General features: G+C 47.4%; 1 protein-coding gene across 2 annotated transcripts in view; it reads left to right on the top strand.

The window, feature by feature from the left end:
• Positions 1–19021, top strand: part of LOC119442775 (solute carrier family 23 member 2) — a 62114-nt gene that overhangs the window by 35827 nt on the left and 7266 nt on the right. Inside the window, exons 1-6 of one of the 2 annotated variants that reach the window (XM_037707794.2) lie at positions 7223–7306; positions 7483–7713; positions 7967–8140; positions 10358–10498; positions 16272–16453; positions 18000–18123. In XM_037707794.2, the coding sequence (XP_037563722.1) occupies positions 7304–7306; positions 7483–7713; positions 7967–8140; positions 10358–10498; positions 16272–16453; positions 18000–18123 (855 nt within the window). In that variant the 5' untranslated portion in view covers positions 7223–7303. Of the gene's footprint in view, positions 1–7222; positions 7307–7482; positions 7714–7966; positions 8141–10357; positions 10499–16271; positions 16454–17999; positions 18124–19021 lie in introns of those variants that run through there. The other variant, XM_037707793.2, reaches the window with a different exon arrangement.

Here is a 19021-nt window from a genome sequence, read left to right as displayed (position 1 = left end):
ACTGGAAACCGCAATGGCGCAGTGGCTTTTAACTGCGCATTGCTGGAATGAACACGCGTTCGATCTCCCAGAGAATCGGGGGGCTGAATATTTTTTTTTTTTTTTTTACACGCTGTGAAGATAAAGCTTAGGGTGAGGAGGAAGTCGCCTGACGACGACAGTGTAACGCAAAGGACTTAGCACACAGCAAACCCAGTTACGAGCTTTTAGCTTTTCGCCCTTTGTTTAGCTAGCTCTCTTTCTCCTTTCTGTGATTGCTTTATGTATGCTTCAACGGCTACAATTGTTGGCGTCAGCGTACGCGTGGTGTTGCCACATTGCAGGCCTTGTCGACCTGACAAAAGAATGTAATCGCACCATCAATGAACGAGAAACGTTCACGCTTTAAAAAAAGAACACCAAACCTTGCGGATCCAGAGAGGAGGCCCTGCAGGCCGCCCTTCTGCATCCGCCGGTGCATGCTGTGATCTGGTTGAGAGCCGTCTGGCATTAAACGGTTCATTTTCAAGAAACTACTGCGTCGTATATTATTAAACAAACATTAATAAAAGTACCCGACAAAAGGATTCTAACACAAGAGTACTAACACAGAAGCCAGATAATGAGGCGAGTTACGCCACGGACCCATGGACAAACGGAACGACTGCCATTAGCAGCGATTATGCGTGTTCACAGAGTCTTGTTGGCTTCTGCACCTTAAAAAATGTTTAGGTTGCTTTAAAGTTTAGGCCAATGAAAGCAGATAAAGCATAGTAAACAAAGATACAAGCACGTCTGAAGCCACAAGCCCAAAGATCAGACAAATCCACGTAATAACCGCCATTGCCAGGGGACCCGCCGATGCTGCTTAGAGGTCGCGGGATCAAATCCCTACCGCGGCGGCCGCATTTCGATGGGCGTGAAACGCAAAAACTCCCGTGTTCCGCGTGCATTGGGTGGATGTTAGAGAACCCCCAGGTGGTCAAAATTAACCCAGAGTGCCCCACTACGGCGTGCCTCATAATCAGAACCTGGCTTTGGCACATAAAACCCCAGAATTTTTATCTTTTTGTTTTATCATTCTAATAGTGGCGGAACGGTCGCGGCGTCGGAGCACCCTCTAGTAATTATTGTAGGAAACTCTATGATTCATTTCTACCGATACGCGGCAGACAAACGGACCGCGCTTCTCAGAGCAGGTTCCGGTGGCTCGAAGCCTGCTTAACCTTTCCGTCTCTCCATTGCTGCAACCTATCTCTTGCTCTCGGCCACATTCTCTGCACAGTTCGCAGTTCCGCGGGAAATCTGCATTCAGTAGCCGTCAGTACCCGACTTCGTTTTCTTCTTTCTCTGCCTTATCTCCACTTTTCTTTCCCGTGCCTCTGTCGTCTTTTCTTGTTCGTTTTGCATTTACTGTTCGCGCTAATTCACACTACGCGCCGGTAGAGGCAAAACCGGAAAAGAACGCACTGAGGATGCGAAACGAGGGTGATAAAAAAAAAAGAGTGCGTTGCGAAATTGTCGACCTTGCGGCAGAATTAAGAACAAAGCAGACTTCGTGCCGCTATAGAAATCGAATGCAACTTTTTGACTTTCTGGAACTCGGAACAGATGTGTTTTCTGAGTCTTGTGTGAACGTGAACTCCACGTTAAGTTTGCTTGGCCTCCAACACCGCGTTTTCTTTTTTTTTTTTTCTTTTTTTTTTGTGGTGGCGTGTTGTGACGTGGTTGGTTGTCTGCTTGCGTGAATCTATTCATTGATTTTAACGCTCTTACGTAATGGCTTATGTAGATGCCGTAGTAAATTGTTACGAATTAACATCACCGCTTGGTGTCATTTATGTACACTCGCACATATGTAGGTCACACGAACGTTCTTGCATTCCGCCTCGCCCCTCCCATCGGAATGTGGTTGATGCTGGTGAACGAACCCATGACCTCATGCTCTGCAGCGGAACGCGATAACCTTATTACGGCAGGTGTCTATAGTGTGAAATAAAGGTAAAAGCAACTTGAAATATACGAACCCGACAGCAAACAGAGTGGATTAGTGTTCTTCTTTCTGGGGTTTCACGTGCCAAAACCAGTTCTGATTATGAGGCACGCCGTAGTGGAGGGCTCCGGATTAATTTTGACCACCTGGGGTTCTTTAACGTGCACTACAACGCAAGCACACGGGCGTTTTTGCATTTCGCCTCCATCGAAATGCGGCCGCCGCGGTCGGGATACGATCCCGTGGATTAGTGTTCAGATTTGGGATTGATGGTACGTAGTCATGAAGGTTTTTCGGTGTAGCACAACTAGTACATGGAGGCAGAGGTAGTACAAGACAAACGCACTGCGCTGTGTGTGTACGTCCTGATTTTCCTCTGCGTCCGTGTACTATATTTGAGCTACACAGAAAAGTAAACGGAGAATCCATCGAGAAAGGATGTGGGCGCGCTACGGAAACGCCAGACTCTCCTCCCACTATCTTTCCTTTCTTTAATTTTCTTTTTTTTTTATTCTGCTACACTTGTTCTGGGGCTCGCTTGTGCTTGTGACAATTTCTGTCGAAAACGAAGCAAGCACTTGTTCCGGTTAACGATCTGTTTGGCTCGTTCTCTGTTCCTCTGTGAACGGAAACTGCGCCAACTTCGCTGTTTTCGGCAATGGATACAAAAATACATCCGATTCACTGGCATGTTGCGAACAGGCGATACTATATATACTGTATCGGTACGAGCGCTTTCGAAAGACGTAAGAATCTCATACATATGAGGAGAGTTCTTAAAGCAGAACGTAGATACTAGTACCTAAACGCGGATCCTTACTGGCGATCCGTTTGCACTATGGCGGATATTTTAATAATCCCGAATCACGCTCTCTTTATGTACCAAGATTGTGTCCGCACGTGGCCATAAGCCAACTGGACGACAGAGCACATACATAAACTAAGATGCAGGAATCCCAGGTATCCCAAGCTAGACCGACATCCGAAACAGATATCCACTAGCGCCTTTGAATTCACAATGAATGCTGTTGTCTATGCACTCGCAATCCCTCTATTCCTTTCCATTTTCATTTTCTTTGGTCTTCGCCCTTCTTTAATGGAAGCTAGCAAATCAGGTGCAACCTGGTTTTCTAGTCACATTACGTACCTCCGTACCTGTCCATCTCTCTCCCTCTCGCCTGCACGGACTATCCAGCCACAGCTCTGGAAACTGTAATATAACTTTACGTGCCCCAAGCGCGGCTTCCCCCCCCCCCCCTCCTCATGGTGTGAAACCCAGTTCTTGCCCCGTTGATCACCGTCGATTGCATTTACGGGTTCCGAAATAAACGTCCTGTCCACGGAGCTATAAACGGCACCTCGTCAGCCAACTGTTTCAAGTCGGCTGGCACATAGCACTGGTTGCTACAACCTAGCCTTCGGCAGTTGCGACGAAAACGGAATACGATATCAGGGGCTTCGCGCGTGGCAGGTAGAGTTATGCAGAAAAGAGCCATTGCAGCATGGTTGAAACTCGACGTTTCTGGTCGTGCTATTTACTGGAATAAGCCCCAATTTCTCAATTTGTTCTCTAAGGAAAACAAAATTCTCATCGGTGTGCGTAGAATAGACAAAAGGGACTTTTCCCCGTTCAGAGTCGTTACCATTCGAAGAACTGTTTTGACTCATAAATGGACATGTACCGTGAAAAGGTAATAAGAAACCGAAAGGCTGTCTGGCACATCACATGTGGTCTAGTGTTGGAGTTTGACAAGGGGACGTGTACCGCATTATTTGAGATGTACTAATTTGTTAGCTTGGTTAGGCTAATCACTCTCCTCGGTGGACGACGAATGTGTCGGGAAACATGCACTATGCAAAAAAAAAAGCTGCCACCTACATTAGTATGTCCAGAATCATTGATGATAATTCATATTTTGCTTTCTTTGTACACGTCCAGCACCTAAACAAAGGTATATAGACCCCGGCCGCTCCGTCGATGAGTAAAACACAACGTATCTCAAGTGGGCAGCTACGGAAATTGTTCTGCATTCCAATGTTTGAGGAACTTGCCATAACAGCCAGGTCAGCAGTATAGCATACGTGCTCGCCACAATTACGCAGCGTTTTTGTTTTCGTTTTTTTTTTTCGACTGGGGCGGGAAATATATATTAAATAGAAACAGTATACGACCAACAAGCAACTGCTGCTGCGTCTCTCTCTGCTTTTCCGCGTATGTTTTGTTGTCACAGTGAGTAACTCATCGACGCCGTAGGGCACCAAGATTATAGCATTAAGTCACTTGCTATGGTTTCAAGCGCTAAATGGAATGTATGTATATGTATGTCTTCTAGCAGTAAAGCAATAAAGTGTCCTTCCTCATTTGGAGGACAACGGCGCGTGGTGCCGGGCTTTCAGAACCGGACGTCGTTACCCGGGAAAAACGCTTTCCGTTGGTTGCCGGCGCCGCAATAAGACGGCAACAGGTGGCCCAAACACGTTACTGTTCAGTTCGACGAGAAAACACTTCGGCGTAGGCAGTTTAGCGGGGAATTTCGCGCATGAGTTGCCTGCAGGTTCCGGTGCTTTTCCGGCCCATGGCGAAAACGCAGCAGGAATAAGAGACGCCGAAGCCCTTGAATTCTGCGCCTTCACGCTGTAACAATGGCTCCTGTAACAACAGATCAGTCTAACCACAGTGTTCAGTTGGCACGATGACAATAAGACGACTACGAAGATAACGACGACAACAACACAAAGACGATGATGGCACCCCGATTACAACATTTCTTAATACCACGAGAAGGTTAATTAAATTAAACTGAATAAAATTAAAATAAGTAAATAAATTACGGATTTTAATGTACCGAGGCGCATATATAGGGGGATACGAGGGACAATGTAGTCGAGGGCTCCGCGTTAATTTGAACCACCGGTGTCCTTTAGCGCGCACCCGTATAGCACGGCTGTACACGAACGTGTTCGCACGCCTACTCCACTTTAATGCGGTCGCTCCGGCTGGGAATCGAACCCACGACCTCGCACTCGGCGACAGAACGTCCTAGCCACTGAGCCACACATGGCGACGGCAAGACGGCTGATTGGTCGAGGACCCCGGTGTTTCGGATAGTGTTCTTATATATGCTCAACACTCGGTACATTTCTTTTTTCTAGCGAGTTCTGCCAACGAAACAGGACGACGATGACGATTATGATGGTGATGATGATGATTGCGAAAGGGGCCACGAAGATTGACTGAGGCGTTAACAGTTTGTCAAAGCCCGTGCTCTTCGGCCGCGGCCCTCAGCATCCCAGATGTCGGAATAAAGTTTGAATCCGAAGTGTCCACTATCAAATAGGAAAACGTGAGCACGGCATATGAGGAAACGGGAGCCACAAAACTAAGTGCAGCCTGAGGAGCAAGCGACGAAGCGTATAGCGAGCGAGGCAGGCGCGCGAACGGAAAGCCTCCTCAGCCCACACCTTCTCCTTCTCAGCGCTCGTCCTTGACTCACTTCGGAGTTTTCCCGCCCGTTTCACGGTGCAACAATCCAGACACCTCGCTCGCTACTCGGTGAAACATAATAGTGAGGAGCACGAAGGAGAACGAACATGTGCTGTGCACGTAAGAGCGAGACCTTCAAGGCACGGTGGCTCTACAAAGATGTCGCCCGGACATCTGCACGCCTCTTATCTTCCGTGCCATTAGCCCGTTTGTCTTCCTTTCCTTTTTTTTTTTTTTCTCCACCACGCGACAGCTTTGAAGAATACACTGGGCGTGTCTGGCACTGGCAGCCTTGGTCTGAGTCACATTATTGGGAGTGCATAGATAACGACACAGATAAAAGCGAATCGCTGCGCCGCTTGGTCTCCCTTTCTTTGCGTTCATTACGCGTTTCAACTGAGAGTGCCGCGTCCTGATATTGTGAAGCGCTCAGCAGCAGCAGGCCGGTTCAAGGAGAACCTCCTGGTCGCGGCAGTGTATACTGTGCTAGCCTAGAAACGCGGCCGGTTGCATCCGCAGGCCAACCGCGTATAGGCAAGCGCGAGTCGCCTGCACGCGCTCATTATGATGGCACCTGGGCTGCTCGCGTGTGTCTATCTTCTTTCTTAGTCGGTGTAAAGTTGCGCTGTTTTTCCACCACTCCAGAACAAACGCTACGGCAGTAATGATATGTGAACAATAATTTTAAAATATATACGTTAATGCAATAAACTCATCCTCGCTCTGGGACATTACATGACAAGAACTTAATTTGAGTCCTAAGGAACTGAGATCTAGGGGAGCCGGAGGCTCCCCCAGATCAAGTCAGTGTCTCCGCCCACGATGGGACCGGGAGACGAAGTCCCGGCGCGATGTCGTGGGCCCTCTTGACAGCCTGGAGTTGAATGTGAAGATTGCTGCTCTTGAGGGGGTTCCTCCCATTGCTCTTTCGTGATGGGTTGAGACGCGTTAAGGGCTGGGCACAACCAGAGCATGTGATCAAAAGAGCACGTACGAGTTATGACCACATTTGGGGCACGACTGTGAGTGGTCAGGCTGTATCCTGTGGAATATTTCTGCAGAGTGTCCTGTCTGTCATTAACAAGCTATTTAAATTTTCGTGCAAAAACTACAATATCTCGCTTTGGACAGGAGTGTATTTTAAGTACGGAGGGCAATGTCGTAGCCTATAGCTTCCTCTTAGCGGCAGCGACACGACAGCCCGAAACTCGAGTTTAAGAGCAATCAAAAGCGGGTCGGGTACTCGTGATGCAAAGTCCGCGGGGCAGCTGTAAAAGACGGAAGCGCCATAGAGAAATGGAAGAGCAGCGACATGGTAGCGAAGTTCCGATGGAGGGCGGACGTGTAAAGGAAAGGAATCAGCGTGGCCGCCAAGGCAGTCTATCGATACCGATTTCAACAGCGCGGACGCAGGACATCTGCGGGTTGGCTAGTCCTCTGGTCCAAAGAGTGTCTTAGCGAAGGCTATCATTTGCCCATTCTATCACGCGGTATCGCGAAGGGACCGCCGAATCATCTACAATCTGTACATCAAAGTGTTTGCCTCTTTCTCAAGCCAAATCACGCCAGGGCCGTGATTTTGTAGCGATGCCTTAGGACTTATTCTATAATAGTCTTATCATCCACCGCTCACGGCCGGCTGATCCCGTTGATAACGCGAGCGAACCGTCGCTCTGTACCACTGACAAAGCGCGATAAGAGCGAAAAGGCATTATGACCAGAAAGGCATCGCTACAAAAATACCGGCCCAGAACACCGTGGTTCCCGACCGATAAATCAAAGCCGATGCGAAGTGTCAGCAGTTGCCTACGAAAAGACGGAATATAGAAATCCCGCGTTCTCAGCAAATGGTAAGTCAGCTCGAGGGATTTGTTCGTTTGCTTACTTCCCGACCCCCATTTCGACCGTTGTTGTATGATGTACGTCGGTGTGTGGTTGCCCTCGGTGACGCGAGTCTTACTCTACGCAAACGAAAAGTGCGCGATGCATGTTCAAAGGGGCACTCCCACGTTTTACGATTGCGCAGGAGCCCATCCCGACGAAGGCGCAGCTCCCTAATGGACGCGGCTTGTCGAACGGTCCCAACGGAACCACCACCTTCGTCAGCGGTGGCACCCCCGTGGTTAACGGCAAGCAGAACGGCACCTCGGTGCTGGTCGTAGCTCCGGAGGCCAAGGAGAAGACCAGGGGCGACGGCGTCCTCTACCGAGTCAACGACACTCCACCCTGGTACCTTTGTCTGCTGCTCGGATTCCAGGTACGCGATACCACCCTAGTTGAAGCTCTCTGTCTTATACCAAACTAGCCAGATTTTTCCATGTTTATTCTCTCTGATAAATAAATAAGTAAAAATCAGCTTTTAATTTGCGAGACATTTTTTTTCCGTCGTAAACTTCAACCTCTCGCATTATCTACCTGTTTGAGTGCGGCGTATATATGCCATGGGGGGAGTTGAACTACTACGTGTCCACCACACTGGTGGCTTGCACTTGATAGACGGGTGTACGCAGCACTACCTGACCATGATGGGCGGCACGGTGAGTTACCCGTTCCTGCTGGCGCCCTACCTGTGCATCGCCGAGGACGACCCGGCACGCGCCCAACTCATCTCCACCATCCTCTTCGTCTCCGGCCTGGGAACGCTGCTGCAGGCAACGTTCGGCGTGCGCCTGCCCGTCATCCAGGCAAGAAACCCCCACTGTCCTGACCTCTCTCTGTAATTGCCTGCAACCAGGGGCGCGCTCGAACCAGACTCGGGCGCCGCTTCAGATTGTGCTTGTTTTACGCTCATAGCCGTTATGGGTTCCTTACTGGCTAGAAATGATGCAGTATAATAGCGTTGGACGCAACCGATACTCCCAGATGTGCGAGAAGGTCGAGGCTCCTTTGGTTTTTGTTTGTTTATTTTTTTATACGTGTATACATAAAGACATAGTAGAGTCTAATTGTTGTTGTATGCTAATGAATTGGCAATGACTGTGCCAATGATTCGTGTAAAGGACTGCGGTATCCTTTCGGTGCGTTCTAAATGTCGTTGTGAGAAAGTCACTCGCCATGCACCGCTTGTATCTCATACGCCTTGCGTGATTCTACGGAACCAGCGCAGAGATTGGACAACACACGGCTTTATCGGAATGGCACTCCTGTCCATCCATTCTATGCAAAGAGGGTGTATTGTGAGCTCACAGGTTTCCCGAAAGTCTTATCTTTTTGGTCGGTGGTGTGAAGCAACTTGTGCTGTGTTAGCACGTGCGAACGTGTTCGTGCAAGGTGCGCGGGCTATCCAAGAGCAGGAGAGTGGCCTGCCACATGTGTACTCTGTATTCGCGGCACTAGAATCCCCCTAGTTTTGAAGTACCAAGGAGTGCTGAGGTGGCACGGCTTCTAGGAAGCGTCCTCTGCATCTTATCGTATCTCTCGCTGTCCCACAGGCGTGCGTGGCAATCGAGCGTGGTGTTCTTTTCTAAGCAAGGCATGTATGTTTAGCAGAACATTACTACGGGAACTCGCAAATTCTCAATTTATTTCTGCAATAAGGAACAGCAAAATAATTCCCATTGAAGGTTTTATGTATAGACTTTTATTGAGCCAAAGTTTCGCGCATATTGTCCTGAACAACAATATATATATATATATATATATATGTGTGTGTGTGTGTGTGTGTGTGTGTGTGTGTGTGTGTGTGTGTGTGTGTGTGTGTGTGTGTGTGTGTGTGTGTGTATTTTTTTATTTATTATTCCCTGAAAGATGTATATAAACAACCTTGAGCACAATAAAAAGTTATCCCCGTAATATACACTAGGCTCTTTTTTTTTCTTCTTTCTTTCTTTCTTTTTTTTTCTTCTTCTCTTGGGGAAAGAGAGCGGGCAGGCAGGGTTTCTTTTCCGGCTTTCTTTTTCTTCTTTTTCTTTCTTTCTTTTTATTTTTAGTATCACAGGCGGCCGATAGCGTAACTGCGCCTCTTTTGTGGGTTAACCGAAGCGAAAACCCATATCAGCGCGACAAGTAGGAATGTTCATTTAGCTAGTCACTATAACTGAACTGCATCCATTTTTCCTCATAAACTTTAAGCCTCATATTGCGACTACGAAATTAAAGCTAGACAAAACAATGCTGGCTTGGGCCGGTTGGTATACGCTGAAGTTAGAGTAGCAGCGTAAGACGATCTCAGATCGTCTGGCCTCCGCAGCGACACCGGCATGCTGACTTCAGCAAGTATATAGAGTCAAGACGAGAGCCTTGCAGATGCAGAGCCTTCCTGCATGATGCAGGATTGCATTCACAGTTTTAAGTTCTTTTTTTTTTTTTCTATACCGGAAGGCACCCTTATTCGAAAAAAAAAGGGTACAGTCGCGAGCAAAAGTTAAAGGTGCCACGATTTTTCTTTTTTCTTCGCAGCCTGGGCATTCCGGCTGAAATCAAGAGCGCACGCCTACGTGCACGTGTTTGACCAATCCAACGTATTAAGCCAATTCGAGGCTGCGGAGCTGCGCTTGAATTTATTTAAATTTCTTGCTGATGCCGTGGTCTCCAAACTTTTGCTCGCGACTGTACATATTGTCTGTTCTAAGGAAACGTAGCACAATGCAACCGTGGCGGTCAGAGCGTATGGCAGCTCGTGGAGGGCGATGGGATCTGCTTATCTGGACAATGTGAAGCTGTGGAAAGTCATTGAACACCGCTATTTATTGCTTCGTAACGCTGAAAGCAGACCCCGCGTCAGCAAATGCCAGAACCTTCGCCGTGCCTCATACCCTCTTCTGCCACAGTAATCGCGGGCCACATCTTTTTTTCAGCAGACGATGCGTGTCGGTGAAGTCTCAAATGATGCTTGCTCTAGATGCATCTGTATAGTATATGCCGCGGTGTGCGTATTCCTGACGGAGCCTTCGTGCCTGCAGGGCTCGACGTTCGCGCACCTGGTGCCCATACTGGCCGTCCTGCAGCTGCCGCAGTGGAAGTGTCCGACGCACACGGAGGTGCAGGGAGCCGGCGTCGAAGCCTCGCCCATCGGCAGCGACTGGCGACCGCGAATGTTGGAGGTACGAAAACTGGCCTGGAGCTGACGCAACACTGGGGGAGGCGAAGGGGGGGGGGGGGGGGGGGTGCAGCTGGTGTCGTTTGACATGTGGAAGCAGAGGTCGTGGGAATATTATGACGTAAGAAAGAAATAAAGAATTTATTTCGAAGAAAGCTCCGAGGTTGCCTTACGAAATTCTATATGTGCCCGCCAATGACAAGGAAGCTGATTTCTTAAGCAGGCTTGCGTGCAAAGGAACACCTCTATACGCCCTAATGGGAACGGTGAGAAAAATTAAATCTCTGAATAGCAGCTTTTTTTTTCAATTACTCATTTATTTATATTAGTTGTACATAAATTAGACCTTACTATGGCGGATATTCTAGCTAACTAGTTATTCATAATCATTTAATAAGAGCGCGTCAAAAGAGGGACGTAACGTAGACGAGAGACACGTTACGCGTTTCACGCGCTGTTATTAGATTATCATGAAGTAGATGTTATCGTCGATACTGGTTGCCACTTTCCTCTTTGAATGGCTGCTCTCTGCTCGCTTAATTTTGCACTTAAAAAAACTGTATTTTTAAAGCCCTCACTAAGACATCTTATTTATTTCTATTTTCAGCGATGGTAAATAAGAAATTTTGCCTACGTGCTTAGTAACTATTGCATAACGAGGCATCTACAATCATTAAACCGTTTCAGATCACTTTAGATTTGCTTGCGTCGAGAGACCAAGGTAACGTATGCTATAAATGTTGTCGCATCTAAAATTGGCCGGCGTTTGCTTCTTAATCCAGCACATCCGGTTATTTCTCTTCTCAGAAAAAGGAAATTCCCGTTGCTAGTCTCCTAATTCTGTGCAGGCATTGTACAGGATGTTATGAGCTTCTAGTAAGGAAGAGTGCTATATATGCAACCACCGATATCTGCCCCGGTCCGAGATTTTCCTGAATGACACAGTTTTCAGTCATCTATTAGTTTCTCTTCCATGGTCAAATCTCGGAGAGTCTTTCCTCAATCAGCCATCATGTTAACTGAACGTATGCAGGCGAAATGCTTGGGCGTTTCGCTGTCTAAGAATGATGCGGAGCACTCTTACATCCTTGGATCTCCGGGTCAAAAGTGAGCGTTATCAGCTGATTCCCTATCTGAATTTGAGCTTGTTTGTCAGCAGGACCGGACCGAAAATTATAGCGACACCTTCGGTCATATAGCGCCTTTTTTTTTTCCTCCATTAGTGCACATCTCATTATATCAGCCTGCGGAACATCGACCCGAACCATTGAGAACCATTGAGAAAGATTGAGAAGCAGACGACGTGTGCCTGATTTTCCGAGTCGCCAAACGGCAGCATTGTCAAGAATGCGCTCGCATTTTACCTGAAGGCAGCGATACTAAAGATAGCGGATCTGGTGATGCACGCCTCGTCCACTTTGCTCAGATACACAAGGATAGTTGATGCTCGGATGAGCATGTCGGAGTGTGAATTTGCATATTATTTTTGCTATAACGCGACTGCTGATATACCTCAAGCCAGACACTTTGTACTGGAAATTTCCTCCACGTGTCAAGTGTGGGCCACACAGCTCTCTACCACCGGCTGTATGTTTCTTTTTCTGTGCACTCAGACGGGCAGTGAAAGAAAAAAATAAATAAATAAAAAAACATGGTTTGAGAATGCGAGATCCGGCAGCCTTGATACGATGGCTTAGCCTTGACTCCCCTGCCGGTTGGAGATAAGTTGAAGGTCGTACAAAAACGCGCACCACGCAACAGCGCTGGTTAACGCGTGACAAACGTCAGTGGAAAAAAAGCGTCGATCATCTATTCGCGATTTCGGGTATTTTAGGGACGTCTTGCTTTTGTAATATCTACGTAAGCTTGTTTAGCTGCAGTCACCAGGCCTCTGCTAACGACTCGGCGCTCACCAATACAGGCCAAGGTTGGAATTCCAGTAGAAAAAAAATGCGAAAAACGCAACAACAGCAGCAGTATATCAGCACCAGACCCAAGGGCTTTTCGAACGTGTGGCGGTCGTTCGCAAGCCGCCTTTCTCTGTCGGGGTCTTGGGCTGTTTTGCAGGATATATTTAATATTCATCTTGGCATCAGAGCCTTCGCATTTTTCTTTCTTTGATTTCCTGACTAATATTATCATTCTTGACTCTAAGCGGCGAAAACGTTTTGTTTTTGACCGTATTTTCTTACCATTGATATCGTCCGAGTTCGTGAAGCAAGAGCCTTGCATATACCGCCTTCGAAATGGTATTTAACTTTGCAGTCATTTTAGAACTTCTAGCGGAAATCTCGACTACTTAAGAGGTTTGCGCGTCCCGAAGAAGAACGCGCGTATGCCTTCTGGAAGGCCAGTTGTCAAAGAAACTGCTCGAAAATGTCCCGTTTCTATACTGTCGAGCACGATGCCATGGGTTCGAATCACGACTGCGGCGGCCGCAGTTTGATGAACGCGAAATGCAAGAACGCTCATCTACTTAAATTTAGGTGCGCGTTAGAGAAACCCAGGTGGTCCAAATGAATCCGTAGTCCTACACTACGGCATCCAACCTAACACATCGTGCCAGTTTCGTGACGTTAAACCCCACAATTCTATATTTAATAGTTTATCCAACCTGACACATCGTGCCAGTTTCGTGGTGTTAAACCCCACAATTCTATATTTAATAGTTTATCCAACCTAACACATCATGCCAGTTTCATGATGTTAAACTCCACATTTATATATTTAATAGTTTATCCAACCTAACACATCGTGCCAGTTTCGTGATGTTAAACTCCACAATTCTATATTTAATAGTTTATACCGTTGTGTGAACTTTCGAAATAAAAAAAAACACAATTTAAATGTCCCGTTTTTTTTTTTTTTTTTTTCGCCGGAACAAGATATTCAGCAAGATCCGATGAGTTAGACCAGACAGAGGATGTTTCGTGAGATAATGATGCAACTATTTCTCAAGGCAATTCTAGTAAGAACAAGAGGAAGAATCTAAGTTGTAAACATTTTGGAATGCTATTGCTATTTACCAGCGGCCACTTTTTTTATCACCTATAGCTCACAGCTTCCAGACGTTTCTTTTTTTCCTTCTTCTTCTTCTGCTGCTTTTTTTTTTCTTTTTCGATGGAATAGGTGCACATTACAACTATAGATAAGTTCAGAGCTATACCGTGTAGACCATTGCCGACGGCGTCTGGACGTAAAACAAAAATAACGGCAGAAATACGTTCACGTCGAGTTCAACCTTGAACAGTCAATTTACGCCACTCGTACTATCTCCGAAGAAGACGCTCGAAACCTATCGGAAGTAAAGCCCCTATATATAAATAAATCGGAAGTATAGTACACCACCAATAAAAAAACACCGGGGCGTGCAATCGAAGGTCGCTATCGCATCGCGCAGCGTCCCGCCGGAGATGCCTGTCTTCCGCGTTCGTAATTCGCAGCTATCTCAGGCGAGCAGCCGTCGTGAAACGCAAGACGACACGGTGCCTTCCGGGCTTTAAGTCGTATATAAGCTGCGCGTACATAGATTCGCCAGCGGCGCACCGTCGCACTCGGTGTCGTTCTATTTTATCACTCCGACAGACATTAATTCTTTGCATGACCCCACCCTGCCGTATACCTGTTCTATAGCTTCAGATGGAGGTGTTTTTTTTTTTTCTCTCTTTAGCGCGATATGCAGGAGCTGAGTGCCAGCTATAGGCGAGTGCAACGGGAATCCGCGCGTAACACGCCCTTTATACCTCGCGTCCTCCTCGGCAGATTATGTCCTAGCTGGGAAACATATACGCGCAGATGCAGTCGTGGCCGCTGTAGAGGTAGGTTAAGTAAATCGCCTTGAATGACGCTGGGATCTCTAGCTCATCCGAGCGTCCTTCGCAAAGGGTGGTAACAGATCTGACGCTTTCCTTTCTTTCTTTTTTTTTTTTTTTCCCCAACTCGCGCGCTCACCAAGACGAGTGACGCTGACGAGCGCGCCGTGCGCCTGCTCATCCTCGAGCGCATGAAGCATATTTTGAGTGCCTTTTTTATTTTATTTTTTACGTTATCTTTTTTGTCATGACGGACGCGTAAAGAGAACGTTGGGTTTTCCCTGACACGCTTACTTATTTTGTATTATTATTTTTATGCCATCTTCACTTATCTCTGTTTCACACCGCGACACTCATCCTCCTGTGGTTCACGCATTATATCGTGGACAATACATGGTGACCAAATTAATCCTTCGGCGACAGCTCTCGCTCTTTCAAATGCCATGTTTTTGCAGGCTACATAAGCCAGAAGTGATAGCAAGAGCCGGAAATACGCCATAGCCTCCATGTTTTCGTATCGCCTAACGAGCTCTGGTTGCTGTTGGTGCCGAGAGGTCGGACTGATGGTTCTCTGCGTGTCTTTATCGCCTGCCGACTGCGTTTAAAACCCCCTTAACGAAAGTACAGAACTCTCGCACGAGGAGGAGAAGGAGGGTGTTGGCTGCAGGCGGATCTAGCCTTGCCGGCATCGCCTGCAATTGCTTCTACCCAGCACCGTCTTTAAGCAGAGTTTAAGAAGCCCATAATTTATATGTACGTTGTTAAGCGCGTCCTCGTGACAGGGGCCAACATGGCGACGCGCACAGCAATGCGGAACACAAGGCAGGTCGTACGTATAGCCTGTGAGCCATCCAGCGCACGATGCCGCCCCGGCCCGTCTCACCGCCACGACAAAAAGCCCCGAAATGAGGCTGCTGAAGTTCACCAACCACAATCTAAGTCCGCATCACTTAATAAACACCTTTCGCCTGAATGTCCAGTATCGTCGCGGTAACACATGTCGTCTACTCTTGCAAGTAGTAACTCGAGAGTGATTTCGCATCGCGAGCGATCCGGTCCCCGAGATGGCGTAAGTCCCCAAATTAGGCGTTATAAGCCTAAAGCATGCCGATGTCAAACGAACGAAGTGACGAAAACGTAAACGAAAGAACCGCTTTCTAGATGGGGCCTAACGTGTTCACGTTGCATATGTCCGCAGTAGCACAATTTCCGGCGAGACTGTGGTAGTCAGTGGACGTGTTCATTTTAAATCGCTTGCGCTTCCATCGCCATGGCAAAAGCGTGCACACACACACACGACAAGAGCACGCAAATACCGTCGCACATCCAAGTTAATAATCACTTATTCATAATAATAATAATAATAATAATAATAATAATAATAATAATAATAATAATAATAATAATGAGTGATGATGATGGTGCAGTCATTATATTATTCGAGGCTGTCCAACGTACAAACGGGGACGACGGACCGAAGCGAACGCATCATATCATCCTGTGAAGGTGTTGATCTCATAAAACATTACTGCACGACGTCATTATAAAACAGGTGGTTGTCACAGGTGAATCGGCTGCCTTAAGTCGTGAACAGCATAGTCTATAGCTGTAAGCTGATAATGGGTGTAACACAAGTTTGTGCCTTCACAGGCAGAGGCGGAAGCGTGCCCTCAGTTTGTCCATTAATTCATCAGTGGGCCGTGACGGCGCGCGAAATCAGAATAGTGCATCTAATGCCCGCAGAGGCTTAGGGCCACAACTTCTGCGATAGCGGGAGTCTGCTGAGCACGCCTCTTGTTAACTAACGCGTGCACAAGGGCTCGTTTTTCCCAACCTACAGAAAGGATATTCAAACTGTCGCCAAAGAGACATCCAGCTTTTCAGATTCACTTACATTATGACCATTCATTAACGTTTCTCTCCTTTGTTGTTTTTATTTTTGCCGTCGGCGCGGCATCATCGCAGGTGCAAGGTGCCATCATGGTCGCTTCCGTGTTCGAGGTGCTGGCCGGCGCAACGGGCCTGGTGGGCCTGCTCACCCGCTGGATCACGCCACTGGGCATCACGCCCACCATTGCGCTGATCGGGCTCTCGCTCTTCCCGGAGGCGTCGCACCACGCCCAGACTAACTGGCCCGTCGCCCTGTCGTAAGCGCCTTTCCGCCACTCTGCGTGCACACATCTCCTTCATTATACCGACACCGCGCTTCCGCAGGCGAAATTATACGGGCGGTTCGTATATGCGCGAGCACGAAGCAATCGACTATAGGTATTGTTTCTGGGCTCCCCGCTGGGGTATAGCTTAGTTGCCTACGGCGTGTGCGCTGCCGAGCTCGAGGTCGCGGATCCGATCCCTGCCGCTTCGGCGCAGCATTTCGATGCGGGCGAAGTGCAAAAAAAAAACGCTCGTGCATATTTAGATTTAGGGGCACGTTGAAGAACCCCGGGTTGTTAAAATTAATCCGGAAGTCCCTCACTGCCTCATATAATCAGATAGGGGTTTTGGCACGCACAACTCCAGATTTTTTTTTTCTGGGCAAGGACATCATGTTAACACGGCGGACACACCAACCAACTGGCCTTGCGAAAGGCTACCAAAGTGGGCAGCCTTTCGCAGTTACCCAATGCCCCATACACTGTATGCTGACTTTCGTTTCCGAGAAGCTGCCAAGTAGCATTTTTCAAACTCTGGTCCGCCGTCTCTCTGTGGTCCTCAAGAGTGTCAAAGTGTCCGCGTTTGCTAGCTCTAGATCTATAGAGTGACCTCACCTTTGGCGAGCACCCTCTGTCGAAAGACAGAACGACAAGTTTCGCAAGGCAATGGAGACGACGTTTGTAAAGCCTCGTTCTCGGGATTTCCTTCTCCGCATCGAATGAAAAACAAGAAACAGGATTGACGTTGACGCGACCCCAGTTGTCCTTTTATCAAATCTGACATGAGGACCTTCGTTTGTCCTCGTTAAGATGCTTTGGCATAGATAATGTTAGCAAACTGAGACTAATGTATAAAAACATAAAAGCGCGGAAGCTTGGGCGAGGTTGAATGATTTCATGGTATATATAGCTGTACATGTGACTTTGTTATTGTTTTCCTTTCTTCTTTTTCCTCCTCCTTGTTATTGCTTTAATATTTCTTTCCTGTGTGTAATATATTCCAGTTTGAAGTCAGTGTTCGTCCTGTTTTTTCTTTACCTATGTCCACGTTTTTGTTTTCTATTTTTCGTGCTGTGCACCCGCATCATTAATGTATAAAACATCCAAACGTGTTTCTGGCACCTAAAAGTATGACGTGTGCATGTGCTAGTTATGATCCTAGCTTGATTGTGGTTTTCTCTGCGTATTGGAAATGCAGCCGCCGAGGTCCTAAGTAACCTGCACGGATGTCAGAAGATTCACGAGGCTTAAGCATTTGTAACAATTATGCAGGCCAAAAATGACTCGATGTTGTGCCGTGAGACTATGATGACACTCTCCAAAGCTCAGCAAAGGGGAGACAAACAGCTAACTCGTCCTTAATGGAGCTCCCAGGTATATGTTGTCCAAGTAGACATTTGGTCACCCGTGACCAAGCGCTCATGCAACCTGCATGTGTAATCACGACGAAAAAAAAAAACAAAAAAACTGTGCGTCATGCAGTCCGGAAAGCTGCGGAGTCACTGCATTGCCACTTGTTTGCTTTGCCATCGTATCGCAGGACCGTCGCGCTGGTGACGCTGTTCTCTCAGTACCTGCGCAACGTCCGCGTACCTGTGCTGGGCACCAAACACCGCAAGGAACCACACCGGCCACGCAGGATGGCGTTCTTCTCACTCTTCCCGGTCGGTATTTACAGTTGCTCGCATGCAATTTCACTGCTTTTTTTTTATTATTATTCTAGTTTGTATTAACTACAGAAGCAAGCGAAATACGTACACTTAATTGCGAGCAAGAGTCTGAGACAACGGCATCAGCAAAAACATGAGAATGTCTTCTAGAACAGTCTCCGCAACGTGGGATTGTTTCAATACGTTGCATTGGTCGAACACACGCCACTTGATTTCAGCCATTGGTCTCCAAACATTTGCTCGCGATTGTACATACACGCTCGAAAAGATGAAGTGAACACGATGATTATCGAGCAGTCTCCATCATGATGTTCCACGAAATGAACTCTGGTAAAAATTCTTTTCTGTTCTTTTTCTTTTTTATGTACCCCTTCGGGAAGGATGGAGTGGAACGCCCAAATTAATTCCAAGACACCCTAGTGGCCAAACCGTGACTCATGTCCCGCATAAAAGGGTTCGACGAAATTAAATGTTTGACGGGAAAACTACTTGTTTCCTGTTAACATGTCCGGTTCGAACCCACACATCACGAGGAATCGTTGCTTGATAGCGGTGACACCCTGTCATAATGCTCCAGATTGAGCTTATATTGAGAAGGGCCGAGTTCGGGGCGTTTTCCTCCTCGAAAGCTGTTTCTCGTTTTTGATCCGCCGCGGTGACTCACTGGCTATGACGTTCTGCTGCCAAGCACGAGGTCAAGGGTTCGATACCCGGCCGTGAAGGCGGCATTCTGACGGGGCCAGAACGCAAGAACGCTATACATTGTGTACTGAGATTTAAGTGCACGCTAAAAAACTCCAGGGGGTCAAAATTAATTCGATACCCTCCACTACGGCGACCCTCATATACAGGTGTTTCATTTTAGCTGTACAAAATTTTTAGGAATTGCCTG

Source organism: Dermacentor silvarum, chromosome 2, assembly GCF_013339745.2.
Source record: "Dermacentor silvarum isolate Dsil-2018 chromosome 2, BIME_Dsil_1.4, whole genome shotgun sequence".
NCBI classification, from domain to species: domain Eukaryota; kingdom Metazoa; phylum Arthropoda; class Arachnida; order Ixodida; family Ixodidae; genus Dermacentor; species Dermacentor silvarum.
The sequence above is the reverse complement of the archived record's forward strand: the minus strand, read 5'-3'. Positions and strand labels throughout refer to the sequence as shown.